Source organism: Corvus hawaiiensis, chromosome 5 (genome assembly GCF_020740725.1).
Source record: "Corvus hawaiiensis isolate bCorHaw1 chromosome 5, bCorHaw1.pri.cur, whole genome shotgun sequence".
Lineage (NCBI taxonomy): Eukaryota > Metazoa > Chordata > Aves > Passeriformes > Corvidae > Corvus > Corvus hawaiiensis.
This window is the reverse complement of record NC_063217.1, coordinates 40,722,174-40,742,055: the sequence shown is the minus strand read 5'-3', so window position 1 is coordinate 40,742,055 and position 19,882 is coordinate 40,722,174. Positions and strand designations below refer to the sequence as shown.

The window sequence follows — 19,882 nt, the reverse complement described above, 5'->3', positions numbered from 1 at the left end:
CCCGCGCCGCGCCAGCACCGCCCCGGGGCGCGGCCCTGCCGGCGGAGGGGCCTCAGCCTCCGCCTCCGCCTCAGCCCCCGGCCCGCCGCCCGGGCACAGCTCCGTGCCCGCCGCCCGCCCTCGGGTGCCGCGCTGTCCCGGGGCCATGCTCGGTGCTGCTCTCTCGGCAGCCCGCGACTGAATTCAAAACGAAGACCACTTACAGCAGGCTCCGGGCTGGCGTCCTTGCGGGGCCGTGTCTCGGGAGGCAGCGCTGGGAGGCGAAAGTACCCCAGCAGCAGATGGTTGGCCAAAGTGTGGGGGTAAAGGAAGCGTAGTGTTGCTGTCAGCTTGTAGTGCAGAGTATTTTCCCATCCCCAATTGGTCTTGCAGGGACTTCTTGAAGAAAGGATGGAGTCTATGCAGCTAGTTACTGTTTCCAGTGGACCGGGTTGCCCCTTCAAATCACGAAAAGTTCTAGCATGCATTAGGCACTTTGTAAGTTTTCTAAGATATTTCTGGCTCAGTTGTATATTTTGTGAAGAAACACGTTTTCTTTAAAATGTGTCATTGCTAATTTAATTTTTTAACCCTTTGTGATCACACTGAGACAGAGTGTGGCCACTCACAGTGTCCAGACTACTCACTTTATGGATCTCTCTGTCTTACTGACATTGACAGCCGTGTGTATTCTGGATACTCCTCAACCACTTAGTTGTGCTTAGTTATTCTTGGGCAATCTTTGTTAGCCTCTGATATTTTTCAGCTATAACCTTTCTGAAAGGGGAAGGATCAGAATGACACAGTGCTCAAGCATGTGCAAAGTATGAATTTCCAAAGCATCATATTTATTACCTGTTGTGTGCTCTGTTCATCTGCTAATGTTTCTTAACCTTCTGTTTGTTCTGTATGAACATCCCTTAACCTTCAGCTAATGCTAGTGAGGACTCTGAAGAGGATCAAAGCTGTAACTGGGGTCTGAAAGACAAGCAAGATTGTATCCTCTCCAGGTTGTAATTGTTCTATGTGTATTATTTAGGAGAAGCCAGGACTGTCACCCTGAACAGCTGCAGTGACTCTACCGCTCTTGAAAACATGTCGAAGTGCCAAGGGGTGAAAACTGCTCTTGAGGTATGAGCTGCTTCAAAGAAGTTCCAAGTTTTTTATCTTAGTTTCTGTGACTTTTCTTGGCTATCTTTTTCTAGAAAAAATACTCTACTGAAACCTCCCATCCAGAACATTTACATTCATCACTTGCATTCATTTGTTCTTGTTTTATACAGATAAGCACATTTAATGAACTAGACAACTGTCTTAAATGAAAAAGAAGCCTTAAACTTGCTGGTTTGACTAAGATAAAGTCCAACTCCTGTGATAAGAGCATGCTCTATTCCAGTTTCTCCACCTAAATGTTCCTTTCCTCCTCCTTATTGTGCTTCCTCTTTTTTTTTTCATTTCTGACAAGAACACAAATCCCACTGATCAGCAAGCAGAGGACAAAAGTCTTCAGTGACAGTGAAGTGAGGCCACAATTTGCTGGTTGCTGTTCAAGTAATTAGCATTACTTTTGTAAGGTGTTCTGCCTTGCCAAGTAGGTACCTTAGCAGGTGTGCTTGACACCTACACAGATCTAATAATCATCAGAGTTATTCAGGGTGGTTCAATAGATCAGTCTATGACTTGATTGTGAAATTTTTATGAAGATGCTGTGTGACTGCCAGAACTTCCCGTTCCTTTGTATGACTATACAACTTACCTGCACAGGGCCTTTGCCTGAGCTTTTCCTCAGCCTAAAAAGCATGAAGTCTTTACCTTCTGTTTGTTTTGCAAGGAGCAGCTGTGTCTGTTCTGGAAAAACCAGAAGTGCTAGTGTGTAGTATGTTGTACCTAGTCCCACAGCCAAGCAGCTAATAACAGTGCCAGCTAATGACGATGGCTAGGATATTTTTTTTACTATAAATACATTTATATTGATTAAAAATATTTCATACCCGTCTATTAAAAAAATAATTAAAATAGCATTAATTTTTAAAAGAATTAACAAAAAAACCCCACAAATAAAAAGAAGGCTTTCACAAAAATTCACATATCACCTCATGTTGCTTAGCTACTATTGTTTTCATTTATGACCAACAGCACATTTATGTCTCATTTCCTCACATTTTGTTGGCTTCCTTACATGAATGCAGGCACCTTTTTGTCCTTTAATCAGGGGAGTTTGGATTCTGAATTTGGCAATGATGATATTTGAGGGGAAACAGTAGAGGAGAAGGACATTTAAAGAAAAAAAAATGAAGCAATTTAGAATAGTTGTTCACAGTGTTACAAACCAAGAAAGCTAAAGTCAGGAATTTGATTCATCACTCAGATACATAAGTTTAAGTAACTACCTTTTTTCATCAGCATAATAATAAAGGTTGTGGAAGTACTCCTCCTTCTGCTGCCTGTCTATAAAATACTATAGGCTAGCTGTAATCTTGCTTTTAGCCTTTTTCTTCAGATATGTAATACATTATATCAGCACAGTGCTATTTAAAAAGTGAACACAATTGCTGCTAAGTAGTTGCTATTTCTCTGTGCTTGTTCAAAGATAATTTTCTAATAATCTCTGTTTATTAGGAGATTTAGAAATTTGGTCTACTGTATAATCCATTACTACAAAGTGCGGTATACTTACAAAACACCTCTATCCAATGTCTTGAATACATATATGCAGTGTGTGAGAGACATGCCATTACACAAGTGTTTAAGATAAAATCAAAAGAACAAATTCTGCTAACTAGAATTTTAGAATCTTAAGGTCACAGTAAGTTTACATTTATTAGCACTCATTTGAATAGGTATAATTTTATATATAATTGTAAACCTTGTTTCTACTGAATGGAAAATGAAGAGTTCTCAATGGATTACTGAAGAGCGCAGTTAGGGAAAAAATTACAAGTTTAAATATTTTAAGTGTGTAAATACTTACTGTATACAACATCAGTTAACATATTTAGAAGTATGTGACTGCCAGTTTCAACTGGTTTACCTAAAACATGTATGCAATCCTTACAGTAGTAGTCCACTCTTGTTCAACTAGATCACCCAACCTTTGTTTTGGTTTTGATACATCATTTTAATTACTAGATTCACAGTATTTTTTTATAGTGAGAGCTTTTAGTGCTGTAGATAGGTTTTAATAAAGTAAGATTCTCTTCTTCTCAATTCCTGTTCCATCTTCCATCAAATTTTGCAGACACTGTCACTTCAGTGTACAGAAACTTGAAAGTCTGGCTCCTGAAGGATGCTCTAATGCTGGATAGTCTAAAAAAGTCTATTCTTAAATTATTTCCACTGCAAGTCATTCAGTAATCAGAAGGTATCCGATAAGGGTAAGATAAAAAGATGTGGTGTGGCCCAACAATGCTATGCTGCCCTTAGGGAAAGCTCTGCTTAGACATTAGATACACAGGAGCAAATGCTCTACTTAGGCATTACCTTTGCCATGCCAGTAATAATTACAATATTTGGGGACTATCTGTCACAATTGTATCCTCACAAAGAGGCGTAATATCTACTTTTCTTCCCCTCAGTTTCATTTAAAAATTGGCATGAATGGAAACAGGATTTGGCTCACAAACTTTTTCACATTCAACTATAAGATATAATTATTATTACTGTTTCTGTTTCATACTACAATTAGTGCTTAAACTGTATTTAGCTCTATGTAAAGAATACAGTCTCAGCTCTGAGAATATGGGATTGTGACAGATCCCAGCATTACTAAAAATACAAATGGGAAGTGAAAAGGTAAAAATAACAGTAGAAATTTGCACAAATTGGTTGTAACAGTCCTGAAAGCCATACTGCAGTAAGTGCAGTCTGTGTTCCAGCCTAACATTACAGTCACTTCAGAAGTACTCATTTTATTTCAAGCTTCTGTAAGTTTTTTAAATCCCGTGGAGGTTAAAAAAATCAGTTCACTGCTGAATATGTTTAATACAAAGAAACATTTCACGCCATGTATGGTTTCAGATTTTCACATCATGCAAGCGTAAACTTTTGTGTTGAGCAGCAAAGGGCTATTTATACATGGTAATCATGTAATCAAAAACTGCCACTTGCTATGCAGCTTTTGCTTCATAAGTAAAATGCCCATTAAGAATTCTGTGGCCGTTAAACACAAGCTATTGAAAAGAGAAGAATGCATCACTGGTATTGATAAAAACTCTTTCAGCCTTTCACCAATTAATGTACAAGTTTGAATGCTGGAGGCTTAACTGTGGCCATGGGTTACTTCAGCTAATCTATTACTACAAATCATTTGGCAAAACGTCTTACATGTCCATAATGAAGTCTAGAGATAGGACTGATGAAAACAGGTAGATAATACAGCTGTAGAGAGAGATTTTTGACTGCTTTATGCAGATGAGACAAAGAGCAAAATAATAGCAAAGAGAAAAAGTGTGAAAAACAGAATGGACACTCTTGTCTACTTTTTAAAATTTTACTGATTTCCCAGATATAGTAAAAAGCAAATAAATGGAGGTTAAAGAAAGGATACAACTTTTCAATTTCATATCTATTTTTAGAAATACACATTAGAGGTATAAAAGTTCAGAATTAAGTATCACAATGTATCTTACTTTGTGCTAAAGATGAGTTTGAGTTTTAAATGGTTTAACACTTAAGAAAATACCTAATTTGGAGAGTGAAGAGTACTCCCTCTGCAGAGTAATTTTTTTCACTTTCTTCTGATTTTTCAAAATCACAGTTCTGTTTACATTCTGTTATAAGGCTGTCACAATATGACAAGCATTTATTTGAACTATATAAAGGGACACACAGAGGTTTTCCTGAAAGTATTTGAGTTTAGAGTATATATTTTCTATGATGATTTTCATTAAAAAAGGGGAATATTTAAGATAATTACTTCAGGAAAACTACTGATAAAATTGAAGTAAAGACAGACGATGAAATTTCAGGGAAAAATTAGGTGGCTTCCCCCCGCCCCCCCCCCCCACTTTTTTCTCAGTTTTCTGATTAGTTTGTCTGAAAATCTTAAAATGAACTTGTCAAGAACTAGTTCGTGTAAACTAACTTTTTGGGCTGTATGGTTAAATATTAATATTCCAACAAATACTCTCTTGAAAATTTTAAGTTCTGAAGTTACCTATTTTTTTTTTACCTCAGTATATTAGTCCGGATCCCAATATTCTTTTGCATAGAAATATTGGCAAAGGACTGTCCTTGATACCAGTAAAAATTCTACTCCAGGAACACAATAATAAACTACTCATTCTATGAGCACCTGCTTGTACCAGAATTATTGGAATAAACCTTTTCATACTTTTACCTTTGATTTAAATTTTCCCTTCATTTTTTTCTGTTTACTGTGAGTCCAATTTTAATAGATTTTCTAGTTACAAGTACTGATCCTGAGCTATTTTATTAAACAACAAGTTTGCAGTACTTCTAGTCTTCCTTACACACACAGAAAGGGTTATTCTAAATGAAGATTTACTCAATTTCTGGAACAGCAGCATGATACGCTTTTCACTTTCTATGAACAATCTCTCTGCAAAATTATGTGCAGTAATTAGACCTATGTGATTGTTATTGCTATGCCTCCCTGAATATAACATGTTAATATTTTAATGTCTTTGAATTTATTGCCTCTTTGTACAACAAAAGAATCTGTACAATGTGTGGGGTATATCCCACTTGCTTTTTCCCAGTCTACAGCATTTTTCATTTTCACTGAAAGTTCCCTCAAGCAATATAGACTTTGCAAATACTGTTCCTCTTTTCTTGTTTATATGCATATGAAACAGTAAATATTCAGATTGATGCCTTCAGCATACTATGTCACTTTTCACAATGCAAACTGCTCCCAATTACTGTTCTTAGGTAAGCTCACAATGAGCATGACTACAGGAAATTGATGATTTTAACAGCTGGTTTGCAATAGGCCAATCCTGGATATCCACGACTACTGAAACGAGTCCATCTCTGTCTCGCCGTGCCTTCAGGAAGCACTAGATGGCAGTACGTCAGTTGTTTAAATGTAATTTTAATTAATGAGCTGTAGCCGGTTTTTTCTGAGAAAGGGGCGTGTTGGTTGATTGACCTGGTTAGGACTATCTCGCAATATTGCTGTTAGAGTGGGGAATATGATGGAGGAGAAGTATATGGACTTTGATGGGCTTGCATCTAATAGATATAGTATTATACTTTAGAGTTATTATCTGTGAAAAAAATGACTTTTGCTTCATTTTTCAAGAAAACAATGTTTTGACAAGTTAAACAAGTATGACAGAACATAACAATAAAAAAAAGTATTTTCTACACTCTTATGAAGTAAAATAATCCGGGAAAAAACCCCAATGACTGCTTATGACATATTGTTTGCTAAAAAACTAAATGTTGCAAATAAGTCCATTTTTGTTTTCTGGTGTAGACTGTACACAATAATAGAGCATAACTTATTTCAGTAGTGTATAATTCTGTGTTGAGGGTGAAACTTCTGATCAGCTTTGCATGTTGCTGATTGAGATGGTCTGACTTTTCCCAAGACATCCTTGCTGCAGGTTTCTGCCGCTACCTTTGCATCATGTCTAAGTGATCACATGGCTACAAGGTGAAATCTGATAATTTTTGATGGGCTTTCTTCTGGTTCAGTGAATGGAACCCACTCAGAATAGAGACCTGACTGCCTTATCCAGTGTACAGGAAGCAACACAAGTCTGCAGATACCAGAAAGTGACTCTTTCACAGTCATCTCAGGGATACACTATATCCAAACCTTTGAAATCCAAACCTTTGCAGTATTGGGCCTTAGATCTGCTCATCAAGACATCTACTTTGCATCTTTGTAGTTTCCAGTACAAATATGAATCATAGCCATGACCTACATTTGCCTGCATTCGTAACTCTTACTTGAGCAAGGACTTCCTTTTGGAAGCTGTAATCTAGCAGGAACACAGCACTGACCACAGGGACCTGGCTTCTCCATCAAGTAGAATTCAAAAGCATCATACTATTTGCTTTTTATGTGGCCCTTCTTTTCCAGAAATAGGATTAGAGTACTTAAAGTCTGTTTACTAGACTGTGTGTCATATCAAGTCCTTTTGGAAATTATGCTATATCTGGTTTTGAACACTGAAAAACCAGTTCTTAGGTGCTAATTTTCATCATCATCATCATAAGGTCCATGAATTTTACAGACTAAATCTTATCCCTTTACCTATTTTCATTAAATATGTGCCATTCTTAGTGCTCCAGCAATTGCTCACACAGGAGAATAAATGCTAGAAAAGACTAAATATTTTCATCCATGCATAATTGTATTGAAGTGATTTTGGTCACAGTACAATTTCTCTTTGATGGCAGCTGCTTTGCTATTCCTTATTTCACAATCCCAATTTACATGTTTTATTTTTTCTCTCTCTGCCTACTCTCCAGTACATATTCCTCTGCAATCTGGTCCCTTTCTCAGTCTGCTGCATGCACTTTCTTGCATTTCCTTTTCACATTACTTTTCAGTGTAATTCTTCTCAACTGCATTCATGTCCTTAGCTCAATGGTTCTCTGAAACGTTAAATATTCCATGCTTCTGAAGCAAGAAAAAGGAGTTTCTTCCACTAGAGTGAGGCCTTTTAAGATTAGGCAACGCTGGATTAATGCTGATATTAGTGCTAGTGTCGTAGACAAAAGAATGTAGTAGTAGCTAATGTCTGTGTTGAACCTAAGTCCTGTCATGAATTCCAGAAAGGTCCTTGTGGATTTGTTTAGATACAGGGGCCTGGGTTGTATAAAGGTCTGCTGCTGGATGGTAATGTTACTGGGGGTGAAATGCACAGGAGAAAAAATGCCTGTGTGCCCTCATGTATTTTTGATAAATGCATACTTATTTTTGCATAGATTTTGTACACAACGTACTCACAACTCAATTCAGGAAGATACAAACATGGATAACCTAACAGCTAACAAAGTGAAGAAGCACATTGTTTTTTTTTTTGAAGCAATAGGAGTACAGAGAGGTACTTAAGTATTCAAATCCAGCCCCCCTCCTTTCCTCTTCCCTGGTCATGGAAAGAATCCCAGCCTCAGCAGCATGTCCTCATAAGCATTCTACCCAAATCCTTCAGAAGCTATGACTTCTAATATCTTAAACAAGAGTAAATGTTCTTACCACCTTATTTTTTGTCTTTTTTGGAGATGTCTTCCTAACCTATGTTTGTCGATTAAAAATAAGTAAGAACTTTTATCAGTGTCCTCTGTGGCTAAACCTAAACCAGATTTCTTCTGACGTGACCACGTCAGCATAATGCATGATCCCTTGAAGATGCTAATAAAACACCACGTATATCTGCAGTCACACTGACTTTTACCACGATTAGTTATTCTATTTGTAGGACTGTGTAACTTGTGGGACTATCTTGCTAGCAAGCAGAGCTCTGCTAGCATAACTTCATTTTCACTGGGTGTAATTCACTGATGGATAGTCTCGAGGTTTCTGTATCAGTAAAGTACTTCTAGTGTCAATAGATCTGAAGAATCATGTGATCCTAAGTAAGTGTTGGCCACACTCGTTTGTAACTCACTAAAACAAGTGGGAAAGCGCTGAGTTCTTATAGGCACAGCCTGAAACATGACAGGGAATTTTCTCAGTAAATGCAGTAATTCGAATTGCTGCAGCATCAACAAAAATGACATCTGTTTCATCATAGATAAGATACATAGCCCATTTCCTTTCAAAACTACATACATACACCCACAGACATACATAAATAAGTTTTTTCTCTGAAAGTTCTTTTCTAAGAAGAGGTATTGGATCAAGCAGAATCCCATAAAAATACAGACGTTGTATTTAAAGGATGGGTTTTCTCATGGTTAGAGATACAAGTTGTTTTGCCACAACCACATAATGTAGTTTGGATGAAGTAGTTTTTTGCTTCCACTCTTTATGATTCCTTTTGAAATTATTGAATTACAAAGACATAATTTTCAGGGAAAAAAAAAAAATAGAACCTTGCCCTATTTGTTTCTTTCTGATGCTCTGCATCACAGAATTTAACTGAACTAATGTTGAACATTTGGCTCTGAAGCCAAAACAACACTGCAAGAAAATGAGAGAAGTCACAGGTTGGAAGTGCTTAATGTTCATTTAAGAATAAATGTTTGTGCTGTTTTTGGCTGGGGTAGAGTTAATTTTCTTCACAGCGGCTGGCATGGGGCTTTGTTTTGGATCTGTGCTGAACAGAGTTGATAACATAGAGATGTTCTTGTTATTTCTGAGCAGGGCTTACACAGAGCCAAAGCTTTTTTTGCTTTTCATTTTGCCACACTGGTGAGGAAGTTGGGGGTGCATGGGAGGCTGGGAGGAGACACAGCCTGGACAGGTGACCCCAATTGACCAAAGGGACATTCCCACACCACATGACATCATGGTCAGTATATAAAGTGGGAGAAGAAGGAGGAAGGGGAGGATATTTGGAGTGATGGTGTTTGTCTTCCCAAGTAACCATTATGCATGATGGGGCCCTGCTCTCCTGGAGATGGCTCCACACCTGCCTGCCCATGGGAAGCAATGAATTAATTCCTTGATTTGATTTGCTTGTGTGTGCAGCTTCTGCTTTCCCTGTTATACTGTCTTAATCTCAACCCACAAATTCTTTACCTTTTACCCTCCTGATTTTGTCCCCAATCCTACTGTTGGGGGAGTGAGCGAGTGGCTGCCTGGGGCTTGGCTGCTGGCTCGGGTTAAACCACAACAATGTTGCTAAACAGTTCTGCCGTGTTAGCATGGGGCAGAATCTGCAGCTGCCTACCTGCTTGCAGGATGTATATGCAAATAGTGTACAAAGCCCCTCAGCTTACAGACCAGCTCACAAGTTTACAATGGTCTCGTGTGGATCCTTAAACATAACACAGTAGAATTCACTTAGGTCTTATGGATCAGTAGAAGTTGGGATCCTTGTCTTACAAAGTGACATGTCAAGGAGTTTAGTCTAAGTTATAGAAACCTGGAAGTGTGATGTGACAGTCATCATCAACTCTCAGATCTAACCAGGCCACATCTACTTAGGAACTCAGACCTTGGTGATGCTATGCTACGTGGAGCCAGCTGAATTTCAACCCCCTATTTCAGAGAGCATTATTGCTGGCTGGCTCCTTTGGAGTAGACTTCCCTGCAAGCAGGTTTTGTTGTGTATCTAAATCTTTAACAAGTACCTTGTCTTCTCCAATACAACCCAAAGGCAAATCTAGTTGTCTCTTGAGAAGAGACAAATTCAGCACTTACAAAGCACACGCTTCGTAAAAACAGGCACTGCCAACTATGTTTATTTAATTTAGAAAAACCTCCAGTGGAAACCCATTGGAAAAATTTTGAAGTGTTCCCAAATCAAACATCACTGTAGTGAAAGACGATTGGTAAACTGAGAAAATTAAAATGGCATTTTCCAAGTGAGGAGTATTATTGGAGATTAGCAAAGATGAAAATTATAGATTAAAATACATAAAGTTTTAATAGCCAGTGATTTTATTAGAAACACTGGTGAAGGCTTTCAGCATCCATCTATAATATTCTTCACCCAAAACACACTTGCCATTTTGTTTTGACTCCTACTTGAAATATGCTGTCCTCAAACTCTTCTCACTCTTACAAAAATAGTGTTGGTCAGTTATTAGCAGATTTATTAGTTTAGAGATACTATTCCAATTTAAAATCTCTTGCTTCAGTGAAGAAGCATTTTAATTTTACTTAAATACCTGAATTGTGTTCAGCTTGCTAAACCCATTTTCCACTACACAATCTTCAAAGATTTAGAAGTAATTTACAGAGGTTTAAATGCAGTAAATTCTTCTCTAATGCCGCAACTCAGAAGTTGCTAAATGTATTCTGGATCATTGCTTGAATTAGTGCCGTTTACAAAGACACGTTTGAAATAGATCCCTGTTCATTTTTCTTTTTGCCATTTTGCATCACAGAGGCTACTTCAGCAAACACTAATAACAACTCATGTACTTAATGATCAATGTCAGCAACGTTTGCTAAAGACAGGAGGCCAGCTGTTTTGAGTGGCAGGGTTCCTGCTGGACTTGATCAAATAAAAGCCGATGAGATCCAGCCGGTCACAAGGAACTACAGCCTTTTCACCTCCTCTGTCCCGATGCACTTTGGCTCTTCCGTTCGGCCCCTGCTCGAGCTGGTGTCGGACCTTGGCTGGCATGCGAAGAAGATGCCCGTGACCCTCACGGCATGCACCTGCTGGTGGATTTTCTCACTGAGGAGACCTGGGACCGCTTTATTTTTTTTTTTTTTTTACCCTAGGACAGAGCACCTGTGTGTCCCCACGCGAGCGCTCCAAGCCATCCTTCCTGGTGCTGCGGACAGCCTAACCCGGGCGCTCCCCGGGATGTGTCGCTGCGCAGGGCAGCTCGGGCTGTCGCTCTCCAGCTCTGCCCTGAGCCACGGCTTTCCTGAGAAGGAGGAGACACGCACTTGGGCGCTAGACCCTGGCTCATCCCACTCGAAGGCCACGCTTCTTTCGGCAAGGGCAGCGCCGTCTCAGCCTCCTCCAAAAATCCCGAGGCCAGGGTGGAAGGCTCCAGCGAGGCGGCCCCTGCGCACCGCAGCTACCGCAGCCCTCGCCGCCACCACCGCAGAGACCACGCGGGCCGGGCCGGGCCGGCCGCTGCCGCCGCGCCTGCGCACAGCGGCCCGTCCCCGCCGCGCCCTCCCGCGGGCGGGCACCCGGAAGCGGCAGCGCCGGCGGCTCCCGGCGGCGGCGGGGCTCGGCCGGGCGGGCTCAGCCGCTCCCCGCACCTGCGGCGGGGCAGCGCAGCTGGCATGGTGCTGGCGGCAGCTCGCCGCGCCTGCGTTGCACGGAGGAAGCCCGAGCGGAGCCGCGATGGAGATGCTGCTGCCGCCCGTGTGAGTGCGGCGGCGGCGGCGGCGGCGGCGGCGGGGCGGGCGGGGAGGCAGGCGGGCGCCCGGAGCCCGCCGGGACGGCTGTGCGGAGCGGAGCGCTGTGGGGTCCGTGGGCTGGGGCGGCGCAGCAGCGGGCGGAGGTGCCACGGCGCTCCGCAGCCCGGTCGGCCCCGCCGGGCCCCTCGTCGCCGGGGGGGAAGCGGTGTCCGCGGATGGGGGACGCTCGGAACCGGCCGCGGGGCAGCGCCGGCGGGAGGGTCGTGTCGGCGACCTGGTGGCGGAACCGGTGCCCGGCGGGCCAGCGCGGCCGCCCGGGGTTCGGAGATGCCCGGTTGTGTCGCTGCGGTGCCGGCCGCGGGCACCGTGCGGCGGGGGGAGCGGGCGCTCCCGCGGGCGGGCAGCGCTGCCGGCACCCCCGCCCCGCCGCCTTCCCGTGCGCCTTCCAGCTTGTGGGGACAGGCGGGCTTTTTCTCCCTCCTCCCCCTCACTCCTTCTGCTTCCTCCATATGTGGTCCCAAATTACTCCTTGTTTGACTCAGCAGTCGTGCTTATCTCACTCCCGGTTTTCTGGTTATTTAGTTAAGCATCTTTTTTAGTGGCAGTGCCCAGGCAATGCACTCCAGGCGACCATCTCCAGCTGCACCTCAGCTGGGCTCAGTCCTTTCACAGGCTCCGGTTCAGTGCAACTTCATCCTGTGCCTTCGGGAGGTAGATTTCAGGCACGCTGTGGGTGAGGTTCTTGAGAACAAACCGAAGGAAACCAGTTGCAGAGAGCTCTGACCCAACCGGTGAAATGGTAAGAGAGACTCCAGGCGGACTGGCACTTCCCAAAACAGAAGGTGTATGACTGACGGTTTTGTAGGCTTCATTACCTTAAAACAAAGTCATCCTTTGTGACAAGCTAATGAAATTTCAGCAAATTAATTTACACTTCATGGGAACTCCTCCATCTAATCCAAGTTGCTTGACAGCTCTTTACGGACAACTGCGATCACTTTTCTTTTCCTTGCATAGCTGTATTTGATGTGTACACAGCTTGTATACGTATGCAGATAAATAGAGATGCATTGCTTTGGGATGTAGAAAGTTGCAATGAAAAGTGTTCTATCTTGGACTTGGTAAATCGGTGGTATAATTAAAAGCTGGGTCTCTTCTGGTCTTTGGTGTTTTGAATGTTTTCTGCAGTCACTGATTTCTGTCTATAAATTTTTGGAATTCTGATTACAGCATATGTCACATAATGTAGAAAAGTAACATCCTGTCTAAAGGAGTTTGCTAGATAGAATGTCTTTCTTATTTTACCTCTGTGATGTAGCATATGTATGTGCTGAATAACTTGTTTGGGGCTTTTTTTTTGATTGATGCAGACTTCCTGCCTGTTATTTGTCCCTTTTCAGTAATGAATTGTATAATTTTCAAAATTGAGTATGAAACTTCTAATTCATACCAGTTTCATGGTACACTGTGTTAAGCTGGTAGTAGTTAGAGTTCTGTGGATGGATGTTACTTGGTTAGTGAATGTTTTACGGAGACTTTTTACATTCCTTTGTTATCTGATGCAATTTTGTATTGTTTTACTCCAAGATTTTGTAGCTAGTTTTGGGAAAATGATAAATAAAGCCAGCTCATTAGCTTTCCACTATTGTAGTCCACAGAACATAGAGTTCTAGGTTAAAATCTTAAATTTTTGTTGGATTTTTTCTTTTAAGCTTCTTTAGGCATGCCCAGTTAAAAAGTTTCAGGTATAGTAGAAGAGAGGTTGCAGTTATGTGAGTCACTGAATATGTTCAGTTTGACTGTGCTTACCTAATGCTAGTAAGGTTGAATTTTCATTTGAAATCAGATCTTTGATGTACCAGGGTTTGTGGCCCCATCAAGTACCTTTGCTTATTGTCAGTATACAGGTTCAGGAATCAGTTACAGTACTGTAAAATAAAGATGCTACGCATTTTCTAAGTGCCACAACAACACAGATTGCTTTGTAAGAGCAACATTGTGAGTGTAAACAGGAAACTCATTGGTTTGGTTTGGCATGAAAAGCCCATTTGCTGTTTGGGCAGTCTGAGTGACTGAGCAGCATATATAATAATTTTTCTACAGAAGTTAGTGTCCGTAGAACCTGGGTCTGTCTTACAGAAAGCATTAATTGTAGCTAGAGTTAAGGATTTTTCACACTGCTTAGTTCTTCTCTTGCTATTTGGAGTGGGACTTTGAGAGTAAGAACAATGAAGAGGCTGGTCACTTATGTACATCATGCTTTTCAAAACATTGAGTGAATATACAGAACTACCCACATTTTCTCAGTCACCCATGTCTTATGCTGCTGCTAGGGAAAGCCTGGATAATTACAGTAGTCAGTAGACAGTCCTCCTGTCAGAGGAGAACTAGGAGCCGTGTGAAACAGTGAGTGAGTTCCTGGTAGAAGTGCAGAGAGAAGCTCTTACTACACAGGCAGCAAAGGCATTAAGAGACTGGGGTGATGGTTGCTGCATTCTGCCACTGATCTGTGTGGGCACTAGGTCAAAAGTTCCCCAAACTAATTCTGCCCTCACTTCAGAGCTTGTTGGAAATATTCTAGAGTATTTCTCAACTAAATAAAACAATATTCACAAAACCGGAAAACATCTTCATGTTTTCTTTAGGGGAGATTATTGTTAGCCTCCGTGAACGTCACTAGTGTTAGTCACCAACTTACTACTTCCACGGGAATTCTATCTATTCCTCTACACCTTTGGTAATAGGGATACCGAAATTGCTTGGAGTAAAGATGTAGTTTCATGTGCAAATCTTCTTCTTCTCCCCAAGATGAAGGTGAACTGAATAAGAAGTGTCAGCACTGGAGATTAGACAGAAGTATTAACTTTATTTTTTAACTCTTTCTTTCCAGATGTACCAAACTTTGCCATCAGAAGCCCTTGGATCTGAAAGATGATAACACCGAAATTCACTGTCCTATTACAGTAAATCCATGGCACATGAAGAAAGCTTTTAAAGTTATGAATGAATTAAGAAGGTATTACTTCACCATATACATCTGCCTGGAGTCCATAGTTCATTTTTACTTTCATTTGCACTTATGAAGTTAATAATAGTGGTCTGTTTATTAAGAACATACAATTTCAGAAGTATAGCTGATGAGAAGGATTAAATATACAATAAAGTGATAGCTGAATGATAGCCATGTGATGATAGCTGTAATGTATGCAGTATATTTTTGCACCTGATAAGTTAGTCAAAACTAGTTTTATGAGACTTGAAAAATACGTACAGATTGTATTTAAGGAGTTACAGCTACTGATCCTGTCTTGTACGTAGTTGATCCTGGATAGATGAAAAGTGACTCTGGTTGGGCCTTAGGCTCTTTGTGTGCATATTGTTGATTTTCTTGGTAGGCTGTGAACTAGAAAAATGCTAAAATTTTCTAGTCTGGAGACATAGGTCACAGTATAAACCAACTGACTGTACATTTTCTTAGTTATCATTTACCTGCCCCCTGGGAGAAATTGATGAACTCCCAAATCAAATGTTGAAAGTAACTTTTCTCAATAAAGTTTTCTAAGACCTTGAGGGATACTACCATCGGTTTCAGCAAAACTGGGAGGCTGGTTCTGATGGTGTTCTTAGCATCCATATTGATTTATATTTTACATATGAGTAGGTGAAGTGATGTTGGAAACTGTGACAGCTGGTAATTAGAGCTCACAACTGAGCTCTGGAAATCAGGACTCACAGCTATCACTGACAGTAATTCAGTGCTATAACTAACAGCAACAATGGAAAAATTAAATAAAAATACTTCTCTAGCAGAGACAGTACTGGAGGCTGTGAAAATCCTGTAGTTCTTTGTTATTTCCTGTATAAAATTAAAAATTGGAGAGGCTTCGCCAAAAAGAAACACAGCAACTGATACCCTTTTAAAGTATGCCTCTGCCTTTGATCTTCTGTGTTCTATATAGGTAAACCTTTATGTGCTGCATAGACTGACACTTGTTGTTTCACCTAAGTTATGCCCTTGGCTTTTTCAAGTGTCCCAGTAAGCAGATATGGTGTCTCAAGGAGCATAACAAAGCCTGGCTAGAGTCGGTAGCAATGAATTCCTGAGGATGAGCAAGAGTTTACATGGAGAAGGTTTCCCAGAATGAATCTTGCGATAGTTTTGGAAGGCAAAAACCTTACCTGCATTTTGCTGTGTTGCAAGTAAAAGATTTGCCATCTTCCAGCAGAGTGCATTTTTGAAGCCCATGGATTATTTTCAGAATATACTTTAGTTTCCATGGTTACCTAAATTCAAATTGCTGTAGAAGCAATTTGAGTAATTTTGCCTTGCATGTATAAATACTTAAAGTTTGAGCAGGAGCTGCGCCATATAACCTTAACTAGTTCTCATTTAATAAGGTGGTCAATGCAAGAATGTTTACTATTTGAGATGAGTACAGCTTTTAAGACGTTAAGTGGTAATTAGATAAAATTATAAACATTTCTAGTTGCATTCATTTGTTTGAAATAATAAGCAGAAATATCTTTAAAATGTTTCAGACTTCATTGCTCTAAACAGAGATCTAATATTAATTAAGTAAATGATATTTTTGATTTAGAAACAACTTTAAAAATGTAGCCAATCTCAGTTCTTTTCATTAGTGTAGCACAAACAGGTATTTGGCAGGGGTATGCTCTCCAAGAAGTGAATAGCTAGTGAAAAAATCATTTGCTTAAGCATTTAAATACACTTGGTTTTGAATGCTTAATTCTGTGTGTTTATATTAAATTTTGGGCTGCTGTCAAGTTGCCTGGCTCTAGTAGCTCATTAAGGAGTTTTTATGTGCCTTCAAATTTTGACAAGTTTGAGCAATTTTGTCCTTTGTATTTTTTGTCATTTCATTGCTCACCATCACCTCAACACTGAGTAGAGAACTCATTAGGATAGCTAATTAATTCTTGACATATGACAAAATTACACTTTGATACCTATCTTTTCACTTTATTATAATTTGCTTTTATCACAGTGGAATTTGATGTTACCTATATTTGTTAAAATTCTCATTCTTACAAACAAGACTTTACCAAAACCTTTTGAAGATGGAGGTAATGAACTTTCTCTGTATGAACCAATGAAGAATAGCCTGCAAGCTGGTAAACAGTTGCTCAGTTATTCTTAAATGCATACTTTCTTGCCCTTATTCCTCATTTTCTATACCATGATGATGTATCCCTCACAGCTCTGCTCGTTCAGTCACTCTATACAAGCAAATTTGTACAATACCACTTCAGAACACAACCTTTTCTACAATAAATTGATGCTCCCTCATGAAATGAAGGTGCTGAGTTCCTGTGGAAGCCACAAGATGCTTGCAGCAGAGTACATGATTAAGTTTATAAGCTCTTATCTTCAGTAGTTTCTTTAGCTTGTCAGCTTTTAGTAATGCAGAGCATATTCATGCAGTTCCAGACTAGAGATGTTACTAGGTCTACGTATGTGCAATATAATTAGTTAACCCTGGCCGTGCATTGATGTAATTCTGTTGCTTCTGGCTTCATTGTTATCTTTAGTATTTGTGTGTAACTAAGTATAAAACTTTTTGTTCCTGTTGTCAGGATAGGTGCAGGTGTGTGATAAAGCTGGGTATCCGATGCTCTTTTATGTGTAGTTTTCTGTTTCCATTTTTTTATAATAAATGTAATGGTTGTTTCAAGGTCCTGTGAACTGTGTGTTTCATCTGGTATGGTCATTACCTTATATTGTACATATTTTTTGATAATAACCATATTGCAGGCTAAACTTAGGAGATTTAGATAGTTGCTGTAGATATTAAAAGTTGAAAGCAGAAAGATAATGTTATGCCAGGATTGCAATATGACCCCAAAGGTTAGCTGTGGCCACCAAAATTGTTGGTGTGTGACCTCCACAAAGCCACCTTACTTGAGTCTGGGCTCATAAAAATTGAATGATTGCAGAACTGAGAGATCACAGAGTTTTCTTTTGAACTGAGGTGAATATCTGAGCAGTTTGCCTGAGAGCTCTAGTTCTGTCCAAGCAAAATGCAACTGCTTGCCTGTCTTTGATACAACTCAGTGTGGTAGTTGCAAACTATCTAAAAATCTTTAATATGTATTCAGGAAAGGTAAAAATAGAAATCACTGGATTGGTGTATGGCTCTAGCTCCATCCCTAAGGAATATGTTCTGTTACGTCATACTTTTCCCTCTTTCCTCTGTTGCAGTGGCTCTGAGTTTTGTGGATTGCATACCGCCTCCGCAGGGACAGTGCTAGCATGAGCAGGAAATAAAAGGCAACTGTAACTATGGCTATTTAGATGCTGTGAAATTGCAGCCTTTTGATGTTGTGGTGTGTTTTCTTTTTTTTCTCCCCCTCTCCTCTTTCAATCTAGAAAATTGGATTATAAAGAGTACACATGTTATTTAAGTGTGTACTTAAGTGGAAGAGGTATGGCCAGTAGCTGTAAACTGCATTAGAAACACCTGTGTTAGGAATGGTTATAAATGAGATGTTACTTTACTGCAACTGAACACGGAGGAAATATGTATTACAGTCACAAAGGACAAGAATGCAAATGAATGTAATGAAGATACAAAGTCAGGCAAGATATGAAGTTAACCATAATAAATTCTAAACTGCTCAGTCTGGAAAAAATAATTGCTATTGTGTGCATGGGCTGAATATGAAAAATACTTGGAAAACAGTAAATATAGAAAAGATAGAGTAGTGGATTTGAACAATTAAGTAGGCATGAGTTTCCAGTGTAATGTGACACAGACATCTCAGTTGAAGTTTGGATTCTTTGTTGTCTGTAAAGCCTTATTTCTTATGTAATTTTTTTTAGCGCTTATGTTTATTAAATTCTGGGTTTTTTCTATCATAGTTGTTCAAAGGGGCCCAGACTTGCAGAGAAAATATTTATAAATTGGGCTGATACAAATGATGGTTATTCAATGCAGAAAACTTCTGTGTAATGAATCACAATTCAGTTGTTTGATTTTGAGATAATTTTGTGTACCCAAGCACCATCCGTAATCTGATTGAGTAATAGCCATGTGGTTGTGTAGCACATTTAAAAACAATGCTTCATCAACATTGTCTGCCTGCTTCTTTTGATGGCATGGGAAAAGAAATAGTGTGTGATATGATATACTTTTCTGTTGTAGTTCACTTACGTGAAATTGCCTTCTCTGATATTTCTAAATAGTCAAAACTTGCTGTGTGATGTGACGATAGTAGCTGAAGACATGGAAATTGCAGCGCATAGAGTTGTGTTAGCCGCCTGCAGCCCCTACTTCCATGCCATGTTTACAGGTACCAAATGCTTCAATACTTACTATGTTGTAATCCAGTCTAACTGTATAAAGCATAAAATTTCATGACTTTTGCTTTTTAGGATCTAATTTGATTTTTAGATAAGCCAATAGGAACATCTGAGGTTCTTAATGATTTTTTTTTTTTTTTTTTTTTGCAGTCTAAGGACATACTGTCAACTTAGTCTTTGTTAGCATGATGAATGCTTTAAAAAGTCTCCTTAATTAACAAATTAGATGTTAACTAAGCCAGGAATAGACAAGTTGATATACCCTTTAAGTCTCTAGTGAGAAGGTTAAAATAACTTTCATGTGAATTTTGGAGTAAATTTTGTCCTTTAACAACTACTTGCTGCTACGTTCTTCAGACCATGAGTGCTCTAGGCTGTTAGTAGATATGAAAGCTTTCTGTGGCTTTGGCAGCCTGTAGCTGGAGTGCATGTTTCAGTATTTTTAGGGTAATTCTCCATGACATGTACTCTGCATCATTGCCACTACTGTTCTGTACAGGCTTGATTCTACTTCTGCTCACTCCATGCTGGCCAAGTTACTGCTTTACTGCTAGAGCAGGAATGCTGAGGGCTTGCAAGGCTAAGATAGGTTCATGGGAGCCTCCAGCTGAAATTCATGTGCTGTGGGTTTAATTCCATCGTGGTTACAAATCACATTGAAATAA

At 39.9% G+C, this 19,882-nt stretch overlaps 1 protein-coding gene and 1 long non-coding RNA gene across 4 annotated transcripts in view; both read left to right on the top strand.

The window, feature by feature from the left end:
- The first annotated feature begins 122 nt into the window (after window positions 1-122).
- LOC125325669 lies at window positions 123-8,218 on the top strand. The gene is made up of 3 exons (XR_007203476.1): window positions 123-477; window positions 1,019-1,110; window positions 5,872-8,218. It is a non-coding gene; the product is annotated as an uncharacterized LOC125325669 (long non-coding RNA).
- A 3,532-nt stretch (window positions 8,219-11,750) lies between these two features.
- KLHL2 (kelch like family member 2) overlaps window positions 11,751-19,882 on the top strand; it is a 57,129-nt gene continuing 48,997 nt past the window's right edge. For 2 of the 3 annotated variants that reach the window (XM_048303662.1, XM_048303660.1), the window contains exons 1-3: window positions 11,751-11,902; window positions 14,787-14,912; window positions 19,101-19,207. In XM_048303662.1, the coding sequence (XP_048159619.1) occupies window positions 11,880-11,902; window positions 14,787-14,912; window positions 19,101-19,207 (256 nt within the window). In that variant the 5' untranslated portion in view covers window positions 11,751-11,879. Of the gene's footprint in view, window positions 11,903-12,434; window positions 12,696-14,786; window positions 14,913-19,100; window positions 19,208-19,882 lie in introns of those variants that run through there. The other variant, XM_048303661.1, reaches the window with a different exon arrangement.